The sequence below is a fragment of the Myotis yumanensis genome, unplaced genomic scaffold (genome assembly GCF_028538775.1).
Source record: "Myotis yumanensis isolate MYYU_CA2020_CCGP unplaced genomic scaffold, mMyoYum1.0.hap1 SCAF_20, whole genome shotgun sequence".
NCBI lineage: Eukaryota > Metazoa > Chordata > Mammalia > Chiroptera > Vespertilionidae > Myotis > Myotis yumanensis.
This window is the reverse complement of record NW_027223771.1, coordinates 7814960-7826986: the sequence shown is the minus strand read 5'-3', so window position 1 is coordinate 7826986 and position 12027 is coordinate 7814960. Positions and strand designations below refer to the sequence as shown.

At 57.7% G+C, this 12027-nt stretch overlaps 1 protein-coding gene across 6 annotated transcripts in view; it reads right to left on the bottom strand.

Moving 5' to 3' along the window:
* Positions 1 to 1239: 1239 nt before the first annotated feature.
* Positions 1240 to 12027, bottom strand: part of MEF2A (myocyte enhancer factor 2A) — a 59602-nt gene continuing 48814 nt past the window's right edge. For 4 of the 6 annotated variants that reach the window (XM_070400537.1, XM_070400535.1, XM_070400540.1 and 1 more), the window contains 4 exons: positions 11860 to 11883; positions 9176 to 9302; positions 6060 to 6186; positions 1240 to 4914 (listed from right to left, as the gene is read on the bottom strand). In XM_070400537.1, the coding sequence (XP_070256638.1) occupies positions 4566 to 4914; positions 6060 to 6186; positions 9176 to 9302; positions 11860 to 11883 (627 nt within the window). In that variant the 3' untranslated portion in view covers positions 1240 to 4565. The remainder of the gene's footprint in view (positions 4915 to 6059; positions 6187 to 9175; positions 9303 to 11859; positions 11884 to 12027) is intronic. The other 2 variants (XM_070400539.1, XM_070400538.1) reach the window with 1 other exon arrangement.

Below are 12027 nucleotides of genomic sequence, written 5' to 3'. Positions count from 1 at the left end.
GCACCGTCATCGTTGCGAACAAGACGCCATACTGCGTGGGGGAGTGTGAGGGGACCTGTGTGTCTGTGTGTCCCTGAGATACTCGTCAGCACAGGGAGGGCAGGGACTTTAGGGGAGAAGGCCAGTGGAGCGGGTTGCCTGGTGGTCAAGGCCAGCGCCACGTGGCCTGAGGCATTGACACCATGGCCCCAGGGTGCACGCGGGACCCAGCAGACCCGGTCCAGTCCAGGGAGCACCCCGGGCACAGCCACAGCCACAGCCACGCGCAGGGACCCTGTTCACAGTGACGGCCCGTCTGCCCAGGCGGAGGGGCCCCGGGACGGGCAGGGCCCGCGGGGAGGGAGGCTCAGTCGGGTGTTGTTGATGGTGCTGGGCACTGCGATGCGCTCGGTGCTGATGGTGCTGCTATGGTGACGTGAATGTGAGCTGCAGGGAAGTTAGGGGACACGGGTGTTAGTATTACAGCTGAGCGTTTCTTTCCCCAGCCACCCCGTGAGGCGGAGGCTGAGCAGCAGGCGCAGTGAGGAGGTGACCGAGGCCGGGCTGAGGGTGGGCAGGGCCTGGGGGGCAGCCTGTGCCCAGCTCCTCACCCGGCGCCCCTGCCCTGTGCCCCCGCACCCAAGGCGGGCGCCCCTACCCATAGGAGGCGGGAACACTGCTTCCCTCCTTGTCCACACTGAGTGGCACTCTGGCCGGAGCCCCCAGCGGGCAGAGGGCGCCCACGGAAGTCATTCTTCTGGCTACTGCCAGGCAGGCGGGATTGGCTTAGAAAAGGGGGAGGGGGGCACCGAGTAGCTGCAGGTGGGGTTCAGGTACTTCTAGCCACAGGACTCGGCCAGCTTCCAAACCCACTAGCCGCAGGCAGCCGGCAGGGAGAAGCAGCAGGAAGGTGGAGCCCTTCGATTAACGGACAGCAGACATCTGCGCAGCCGGGCTCGGGGGTGAACGGAGGAAGAGGGCGCTTTCTCCCACGACAGCCTTGGAAGCGGACTATTTATTTAGATCTTCTGCCTCTGCTCAGTGTTGTGCGCATTTGGGGTAAAACAGCTAAGATGAGTGGGATCTGCTGTCAGCCCCCCTTCCTCACCGCTGCCCCCGTGACCCCGCAGGACCCGCCGCAGGGGGAGGCCCGGGGCTCGGGGACCACAGGGCAGGGTCCGGAGGCCGCAGGAGAGGCCAGGTGCCTGGACGGCAGTGAGAGCAGGACACAGAGTTACCACAGCCTCAGCAGCTCAGCCATTTGATAAAAAGGTCACTATCATGTTTATTGAATAAGGAAGAAAAACACGTCAGGGAAAACAGGTTAACTTATTTTTCATCGCAAGGATGGCAACAAAGTCCAGCTTGTGCCGCCAAACGGTTCACATGATCAAACCGCGTACAGCTTCGTGTGACCTGGTGACTACAAACATTTACCAAAGACATAAATCTCTTGTAAAAAAGCCGTTTTAAATATAGCAAAGCAGTGTCTTCTCGCACAGCAAAGTGAAGGGGGTTTCTACAGAGAAAGGGAAGTGTTGCATTTGTAAACCCCTTTTCACATTCTCACGGCGCCCAGCTCCCTGGCTCCCACGCCCGGAGCCCCGCTTCCTGCTCACTGTGTCTCTTGTGCGGGATGGTTCGTGCGGAAACGTATGGGTGCCCGAGGGGGAGCCCTAGGGGAGGGAAACGGTGAGACGTTCCTTAGAACAAACCCTGATTTAGCCTCTAACGCAGTGGACAGGCGATGGAGTCTGGGGTGGGGCCATGTGACGGTCGATGGGGACCCCGCCCTCCCTGGGGTGAGGGTCCTGAGGGAAGGACAGCGGCTGGAAGCTGTCCCGGCCAGTGCAATTCACGCGAAGCTTTTTTTGTTTTTGTTTTTAGTAATAAAATACTTCCTCGGGATGGGTGCATTTTCTGGTGATGGTGTCATACAAAACCCACGCGTCTAAAAGGGTAAGAAATGGAGGTGCCGAGCGACCCCGCTAGTGTCCTGCCCAGTCGGGGTGGCGCCCACCAGGAGGCGTGTTCGTCCGTGGCGTCGTGGTGAGGAGTGTCGTGCTCCCGTCCCTGCGTGTGGGACGAGGGGTAACAGTCTGGATTCGGTTCCTGGAAGCGCAGCCCCTCGCCCCCTGGTCATGTGATTGTGGTCATGTGATTGTGGTTGTGGGTGCCGGACAGCAGCGGTTCTCAACCTGTGGGTCGCCTAAGCCCATCGGAAAACACATGTATAATTACATATTGTTTTGTGATGAATCACTATGCTTTAATGATGTTCAATTTGTAACAGTGAAAATACATCCTGCATATCAGATATTTACATGACGATTCATAACAGCAGCAAAATGACAGTGATGAAGTAGCAACGAAAATAATCTTATGGTTGGGGGTCCCCACAACATGAGGAACTGTATGAAAGGGTCGCGGCGTTAGGAAGGTTGAGAACCACTGCCGTACAGACTCCGAGCCGGGCGGGGCCTTGGTCTAGGGGAGCGGGCGTGCGGGTCAGAAACCTGCATAGGAAGAGAGGCTATCGGGACAGTCGGGAGCCGTCTCGTAAGGCACACAAGAAAGACAGTGAACGTGCGGGGCTCCCGCCCCATGTGCGGCCATGGGCATGGGCATGGACATGCAGAGCGGGCGGTCGCCTCCCACGGCCCCGCTCGGTGGGTGACAGCGGGAGGCTCATCGCGAGCCTCGTGGGGGGCTGTCTTGTCTGTCGGGGGTGGCTATGGATGTGCCTGTGAGTGAGTCGGTCAGGAAGATGAGGACATTTTCAAGAGAAGCGAGTCCTTCCCGAATGAGCCCTGTGTGTAGACGGAGGAGAGCACCTCCCTCCCTTTTTGGCCTGGGTGCACTTTAGGGGGGTGGACATGCAGGTACATAGGCAGCTGCTCCCAGTGAGTGTCAAATAGAAAATAGCAGCGTTTTGAACCCTATTTGAGTTTCTCGGGAAAAGTCATTAAAACCGTTGGTAGATGGACATACATTACAGGACTTGGAATTTCGTTCATGGCACCAGCCGGGGACCTGGGACCCCCACTCCTGGGAGAGGAAGGCTGTGGTCAAACCCCAGCTGAGGGTGCACTGACCTCGGGGTGACGGGCCGAGCCCCCATCTGCACCCGAATCCCCCCAGAAGGGCGTTTCCGGGTGGAGCTGGGACGGAGTCTCCATAACCAGCCACGTCGGGTCCCTGGGGGGGTCCGGAGAGAAGACCTGCCCCCACGGCGCCGCCCTCACCGTTTCCACGTGGGAAACCTTTGTGCACCTCGATTTGGCCATTTTCTCTGTCCATCAGGTCAGCATTTTCTATATTTTTAAAGAATGCCTTGTAAAATCCGTTACAAATTTTCCATTTATGCAGGATGAACTTCCTCCACTTTTGCCACTTTGCTATTTATGTACACACATAAAATATAGAATGCTGCTCGACCCATACAGCACACGGGTTACAATGCAACAGCACACACTCACCACTGGGAGGACCCCGCACAGCCCTCGCAGAGACTGGGCCAATAATTAAAACCCAAAGTACAGTATATTTAACAAAATAGGGAATACTCAACAGTGAGTACTCTACTTAAGGATCTCGCCTTGTCCCCCAAATTGGCGGCAAATCCACAAAAATATACTTTTTAATCTGGTGACCATACAATACATAGTTACTTACATCGAAGGTGATAATATATTTAAGATGCTATGTACAGAAAGTTTGGCTCAACTTTTAATTTATATATAGAATAATAAGTGTTCATGGCTTTTTTTTCCCCCAAGGTTCTGCTTGCAAGGTATTTTCCCCCTCTTAGAATAAAACTAAAAAGTTAAAACAAGATAAAGCTATTCTCAAAAAAAAAAAAAAAATTAAAACATACAGCTTTGGCTTATATAAATAATTCATAGCAGAATGTTTTCAAAAGTAGTGAATATAATTTTATATATAGTCATCAATTCATAAGGGTGTTTTCTTTCATATAAAATATACATGAGCTAAAATCCGTTTCTTTAATTTTTAAGATACGACTGTAAAGAAACTTCTGACATAGTCCAATTATAACTTAATATATTACTTTACCTCGTTAATGCTCTATCTCTCTAGGCTAGGGTTTCGGCAGGTCTCATGCGTTTCTAGTCTCTCTTATTGGCTAAGATCACTTCTCGGACCCGATACACTTGCGCGTGCAACATGGTTAGGCGGGGGGTTTTGTTGGACCGGACAGCCCGCCATGCACCCCTCGCAGAGCCCGTGCGGGGAGCAGGGGGACACTATGTACAGTATTGCTTTCTGGTGCCGGCGCTGCTCTGTCTACGAAGCGTTTCTCGGGCCCCGGAGGGAGGGCCGCCTGCGGGCGCGCGTTTCTCTGCGAAACTGTCTCTTAGGAAACACGGAGCCCGCGGCGCACGGACCGTCTGCAGGCGGAGGCGTCGCAGGGAGGGGCCGGGCTCTGTCAGCAACGCACACGCACACACACTCACACGCACACACGCACAGGCGGACGGGCCTGTCTGTACATATAAATAGCGTTACCTCCGGTCCCGGCCCCGGCGCGGGCGGTGCACTGCGGTCACACTCCCGCCGCGGGCCTAGGTCACCCACGTGTCCATCCGCATGCGCTTCACCGACGGGCTTTCCCGGTCCTCGGCGTTGGGGGGCCGGCCCAGCACCCCCGGCGAGTGGAAGTCCCCCCGCGGGTCCTCCCGGTCGCTGCCGTCGTAGGAGCTGCTGGAGCTGCTCAGGCTGTCCACGGGGGAGCGCCCCACTTCCTGCCGGGGCTGCGGGGGCTGGGGGGGCTGGGCGGGCGGCGGCGGCTGCTGCTGCTGGAAGCCCGACGGGGTCACGCGGTCCCGAGGAGGGGAGACGGGCTCCGACTTGATGCTGACGTTCTGGTTGGTGATGGAGAGGCTCGAACCCTGAGATAGCTGCGCCCCGGACCTGCGGGGAGAGGGGGGTCCGCTCAGCGTGAAGCGCCGTCACCGCCCCGAGAAGCCCGCCCCCCGCGGGAAAGAGCCCAACAGGCCCCGGCGACACGGGGGCTAGTTCTGCCCGGACCCAGCGCCTCGCGGCCGGAGCACCCAGCGGTCAGTGTGCAGGCCGCCAGGCCCCCGCGGCTGGAGGGCAGCCCGGACCGCACTGTGCTCCGGGACAGGCCCGCTGTGCTCACAGCAGCTCAAGGCAGCCCGCCCCCCCCCCCCCCGCCCACTTGAGCAGCAGCCTCAGGAAGGTAGGCCTGCCCCCCTCCCCAGGGCTATTGTTAGGGTGTCCCTCCGGGAGGCAGGGCACAGGCCGAGGGGCCTGTCCAAGACCCACTTCCCACAGGGTCACCGAGGGCCGCTGCAGGAGGGCCGGGGGGAGGTGGGGGGTCTGCTACGCTGGCCCAGCTGCTCCCCGGCCTCCTGCTTCTGTTCCTGCTGTGCTGGCGTCTGGTCCCACTGTCCCCTTCACTCGCAGGCGGGCAAGTGGGTGAGGAGTTGCTTGCGTGGGAATCACGGGGTAACCGTCTGTCCTCACAGCTGGAAGCTCCCGCTGCCCACACCTGCCCGTGAGCAGGTTCTCTTGGGGAGCACTTCCTGGGGGGCAGGCGGGCAGCGGGCTGGGTCTGCCCCACACCCACCCTCTCGCCCTCCCCTGGGAGCCGAGCGAGCCCAGGGCACGGCTCCTTTTCCAGGCGTCTGTGGTGGAGGGAGGGTGTGGCCAGGGGGCCTCAGGATGGTCAGGCTGCCTCTCTTCGAACAGGAGCATCAGACACGGGAAGTGGGGGTGCGTGTGGTGCCATCGGCACCCCGTCCCCCTAGATCCTGAGCATGTGCCTCCGTGCGTCCATCAGCCTGGCTGCCTGAACCTCAAGGAACCCCTTGTGCGCTCAACCTCCAAGCTCATGTAGAGCCTGCAAACGGTTCCACACGCTTGGCCACCTGGACACTGTAGGGGCAGGAGGACGGAGGCCGGGGAGCAGGGGGACAGCACCCCCGGCCCAGCCAGGACACGAGGGCCGGTCCTCGTCGCTGTGGGAGAGTCGGTGGACGCCCGCAGAGCCAGACCTGAGAGAAGGGAGCCGAGCCGGGGCGGGCGGTACTCACACCAGGGAGCTGAGGGCGGCCTGGCCCAGGTGGTGCTGCTGCCAGGCGGACACCGGGCCCAGCGACAGCATGCCCGGCGAGTTGAAGCCCTGCAGGGCCGACAGGTCCGCGCTGGTCAGCGAGTAATCTGCAAGAGAGGGCGCCCAGGCAGGTCCCAGGGTGAGTGACACTTGGGGGCGCTCACAGACCTCGCTCTCTCCCACGGTCCGGGGTCAGGTCAGTAAACTCAGTTTCAATGTTGTGCCAAATGTTCACAGTTTACAAGTATCTCAACTTTTTGTGAAATTATAAATAATACAAAGGCCATCGCCCAAGGCTGTTGCTAGGCAACTTATTTTAAATACTCCCCCCCCCCCCCCCCCCCCCACTAGCATCCTAAACACACACACTCCCTCCAGCTCCTGCAGACTCGGTCCCTGTCAGCACGTCCCAGGGACGACAGCGCCTTCTCCGGTGCCAAGCCCGTGCCCTGGACAGTCCGCGCGTCACTGCACAACTCACTCCATTTGCTACAGGACGGCCGTCCCCCTCGGTGGCAGGCAGCCTGTGTCCAAGTTCACGAGGAAACGGCCCCGACGCCTGTGTCAGTCACCACCACTGCGGCCAAGGCCCGGACACGCGCTCACTCAGTGATTCGTTCCTCATTAGCACTCGGCTTCCCATCTACTTCTAAACGAGGTGCCGAAAGCTCTTCTACTTTTAACTTTCTCACGTCTCCAGGGGCGTTGAAAGAAGTTGGTCTTCCCACCAAGTTACCATTTTTTTTAAAAAGCAGCTGAAGCTGTTTTCACAGAACGAGACCAAAGAATCCAGAAGTGTGTGTGGAACCTCGGAGGCCCTGAGTGATCCAGGGATCGTGGGAAAGAAGAAGTGGGAGGTGTGACCTGACATCAACCTGACGTACAGACGCCCACCAGGGGGACGGCAGAGCGCCCAGGAGGCAGCCACGCTGTACGCCAGCGACACTGGGCAGGAGGCAGGAGCTGACGCCGGGGAAGACGGGCACAGCAAGGCCCCCCGCTACCCAGCAGAGTGAATAAACTCACATGGATGAAGACTGAAATGTCAGGCTCGGAACGTAAGACTCCAGAAGAGAACGGGGTAAAACCTGACGATTCTCAGCGATGTTTTCCTGACAGATCCCCTCAGGCGGGAAGCAGATGTTCCGACTGAAAATGGGCCAAGGACCTGAAGGAGCCTCTTCTCCAAAGAGGACATGCAGCTGCCAACAGGCATCACTGACCGCCGAGAGGCAGATCAGAACCACAGGAGGTGCCGCCTCACCCGTCAGAACGGCTGCCATCGCTCCGTCCACCACCGAGCGCCAGAGGGTGCGGAGAAGGGAGCCCCTGTGACTGCCGGCGGGAAGGCAGACGGCAGCCGCTGAGGGAAACTGGACTTTCCTCAAAAATTAACAATGACCCCGCCTATGACCCAGCAAGCTTTTATCTGAATAACACACGTTCAAAAGAAAAACACGCCTGTTCCCTGCAGCACGTGCAGCAGCCCAGGTGCCGTCGGTGGGGAGTGGATGGACGGGCTGGGGCACCTCCACAGTGCGCACCCCTCGCCCTGCAGGAGGCTCTACCTCAGTGACGGCCGGGGGGGCCGGGAGGGGACTGTGCTAAGTGACGTCAGACAGAGAAATGACATGTGAGGTCACTTGTATGTGGAATCTAAGGAGCAAAATAAATAACAGATTCACAGACGCGGAGACAGGGGAGGTGTGGGGACTGGGTGGAGGGTGAAGGGTAGAGAAGAGGAAAGGGGCGGTCACAGAGCAGCCATGGGAACGTGCAGCGAGCACAGGGAATGGGGTCTGTAATGTAATCATGACGCTCAGGGAGGGGATGGGAAATATCAGGGCATCAGTTTGTAAAGTGTCTGTGTCACCACAATGCTGTCCACCTGAACCCAATACAAAACAATGTTGAACATCAACTGTAACTGAAAAATAAAATTAAGCAAAAGCAGCCGAGTGGAAACAGGATTCTCCCTTGTACTGTCCCGTGTCCCTGAGAGCGCCTCACCCGGCCCCACAGAAGTGGGGGTGCAGGCCCATCGCACTGATGCCTTCCACAGTGACCCTCAAAGCCCACAACCACCTCTTCACCTCTGACTGCCAAGCCTTCCAACCACCTCCTGGCTTGTGCGCTGGGATGTGTCCACGCGCCGCCTCTCCTCCTCCACACCTGCTCCTCTGCTCACCGTAGCAGCCTTCGCCTCGCCGCTCGGCCCACAACCTGGGGTGTCACCCCGACGCCTCTCCCCCATGTCCGCTCGGTTCTAGCTGTGTCCGGGCCACTGCCCCGGCCCACGGGGCCTTGCTCCCCCTGCCCCTACGCAACTGCAGCCACAACTAGGACCCCTCCCTGCTGAAAGCCCTGCGGCTCCCAGCGCGCTCCAGGCAACGCCCGCACCTCCCATGGGGCCTGTCCGGCCCTGACCCGCAGTCTCGCCTCCAACACCCAGCGCCCTCCCGGCCCGGGTCACGCACTGTCAGGCCAGAGCTGAGATGGAGCCTGAGCACGCCTGTCAGGGGTCGTTCCAGTGTCGTTCTGTCTCTCTCCCCCTGGACCCCAACTTCCCGCTAACCACGCCCTCTTCCCTGACAAACCCGCAGGACACGCTCAGTAACTGGTCACCGCTGACCGCTCAGTGTTAGGATGTGCCGCTCACCCCCGAGGGGCACTGGGAGACAAGGCCTAATGCCTGAGGGGAGGGAGGGAGGGAGGGAGGCCGCAGGCGGGTCCTGGAGGCACAAGGGAGCGCGTGCCGCCTCCTGACTCCCATTCCGCAGGGACAGGCCTCCCCCGAAGGAGGTTAACGGGGAGTGAGGGGAAATGGCTCATTCAGGGCCGGGCTGGGATGCTGTGCTGGTCGCCAGCAGGAAAGGCTGCGGGACGGGCCCTCCTCCCACAGCTGCTGTGCCTGTGGGTCAAGGTCACCGGGGAAGCCACTCGCTGGCCTGTCTTGTCTGTAACGTCCTAGAGGGCGGTGTGTTCCAATGCAAATGGGAGTCTCAAACGCTGGCAGTCATGTGTGTCCGTGAATGTGTGTGTGAAGAAGTCACAGGAGCACACGTGGGTCACAGGACAAAGGCGTGAGCCGCTTACCCGTGTTGTAGGCGGTGGGCATGGCCGAGTACACGAGCCCCTGCGGGGGCAGGCTGGGCGTCGTCACGGACACCACGGGGGTGGCGAGGGGCTGGGAGGCCTGCGAGCTGCTGATCCGCTGGGCGCTCTGGGGAGAGAGGGAGGTGTCATTACGAGGAACCTGCGCAGGCTGAGCCTTCACAAAGCACATTCCCTGAGAGGTGCCAGGTCTCAGCTGTAGGATGTGCCATTTCCTGCAGCAGTGACGATGTGAAAGCCTTACAGGTGAGTGCTAATGGGCAGATCTCAACGTTTCATGCTAAGGGGCATGTTTTTGCAGCAATGATTCACTCCCTCGCCTTCCTCATACAGAGCCGACGGCTGTCAGCCGCGCCCTGAGCGCCGGGCCCTGTGTGAGCATCAATGAGGCCAGAGGCACCGATGCTGCCAGGCCGCCCAAAACCAACGCCTGTGGGTTTAAAGGCTACGGCCAGCCAGGCACTCATGTCCAGGGAACAAGTCCAGGGCACAGGACCAACTACTTCCCAGCCGGGCTCCTCCCTGGGGTCCTGCAGCTGGAGGGTGTGTATGTATTTTTTACATTAAGCCTGTGTTTTAGGGAATCGGGGGGACAGATTTCCCATGTGCCCCTGCCCTCCTACACGCGTGCCCTCCCTCGTTACCCCCATCGCCCACCTGTGGGCCCCCGTTTAACAGCAGATGCACACGCATCGCTCCAGTCTCCCCCGCCTGCAGGGCTGGCAGAGGGCGTGGAGAAGGGGCCCGGACGGGGCTGTGAATGCACAGAGCAGCTGCCTGCTGGCGCCCCATCCCCAGGCGTCCTGCCCGCACGGAGTGGATCAGCAGGACCAGCCGTGCAGTCGGCAGGGCGAGGCAGTCCCTGTCCCGTGTGTAGGAGCGGCAGCCGCTTCTCGCCACCGTGGCTACAGGGACCCTTTCCAAAAGCCAGGGGCAGAGGGACCGAGCAGCCCACGCTCCGTGTGGCGGGGGCAGAGAAAGCACGTAGCTCGGTGGCCTCTGAGGGAGCAGTGCCGGCCATGAAGGCACAGTCAGTGCCTGGGAGGACGAGGAACCGACTGACTGGGCTCCTCTCACCACTTTCCAAGTGTCGTCTGCGCACAGGTGAGCCTGGAGGAAGGGACCCCTGGCTCCGGAGCCACATCTCAGCTCTTTCTCGTTTGTTTCCTGTGCCATCTTAGGGCAGAGAATGTGGGAAACACATTCAGGATGTGGGTACGCTGCCCGGGTTTGGTCCGGATCCACCACCTCGCAAGCACTGGGAAGCATTCCCTCCCCTGAACGCAGTCCTGCGAAAAGCAGCAGAACCTGTGGTCCAGCCACCCCTCAAGGTTCTGCAGGACTTGGGATTCGGAACCATCCCCGGAGCCGGCGGGAGGGACAGCTGGTCTAGAACCGGGGTCTCGGCCTGGCTCCAGGACACCTCCTTCCTCACTCTGGGTCAGAGCCATCAGGATTCTATTCTCAGTTCAAACTCTACATTCTAACAGATGGTGCTTGGCGCTGTGACTTCCGGAACCACTAGAGGGCGACATATTGCTGGGTAATTCACAAGGACACATTCATGACATCAACTTCAGGGTAAACAGTGAAATCTAATCTAATATAAATTATTTTATCTTGAATTGTAAACTTCCATTTGGTAATCATTACTGTGTCCCTAAGTCTTTTCCCAGTAGATAGTCCACATCTGCACATGATACAATCCGAGACAATGACAGCTGGCTGGTGTATGGAAGTTAACCAATACAAACCACATCCAAATCTACGAGAGCCATCACCAAGTTAAATAAAGAATGAGCTCTTGTTTTAAAATAAACAAATTGTGCAAAACACGCCAGCATGCACACAACCCCCCCCCCACACACACACGTGTGTGAATAAAACCAACAGATGCCATTCCCATGCTTTCATGCAATCTGACCCTGTCCATGCTAAAAACGAGGCATTTTCAAGACTTCATTCCCCTGAAAGTCCTCTCATTAGCAGCTGACTTTGAATTCGTCTGAGCCCTGCTATGAGGTGCGGGTTTTAGTTCTCAAAGAAAAAACATCAACTGAAAGTTATTTTTAGTCCAACTTATTTTCTAGAAGAAAAGCAAATAGAAATCATGTTTTGGAAAAAAGGGTATTAATAGCTACATTTTTTGAGAATGAAAAACCTTCTGATGGAAAATAGTAAATTTGTATAGAGTCGCTTACAGGCCCCCTGTTGGCGAACAGGGAAGCCCTTTGCACAGTGGAGAGATTCCAGCTCTGCAAAAGGTGACCTCACCGAGGATGATGTCACCATCTTGAGAGAAAGATAAATAACGCACGGCCATGTGTTACAATCTGAGGAACTAGGACTATGAAGGTGAGGTCATCATCTAAAAATATGTGAACTCTTGGGGAGCTATACACGGTGTTTGCATCTTTCCTTAAAAGCTGTAACAGCTGCCTCCTGACCATGGACAGCTATGGTTTTAGTCCAATGTTCCCTCCAACAAACAAAATGGACCGAGATTTACAATTATAAATAAACTAGACTGGTTTAGTTATTCACAGTGTTTCAATCACGTTTGATAAGAAAGAAACCTGTGCAGCGGAGGGAACATTGGCTGTAAACACATCAGAGTTAGTAATTTCCACCTCTTCCCGAGTCGCTGTAACAGACACCCCACTCACCAGCTCCAACTCCTCTTCCTCCGACTGCGCTCGCACAGAGAGGGAGAAGAGAGTTAGAAGCAGCTGGTACTCGAGAGAAAGTCTTTCTTTAGGAAACGTAACGCGGACGCGAGCGGGTGCTGGAAACCCTACAGGGACCACCGCGTAGGCAGCACCGGAAGTGACTTA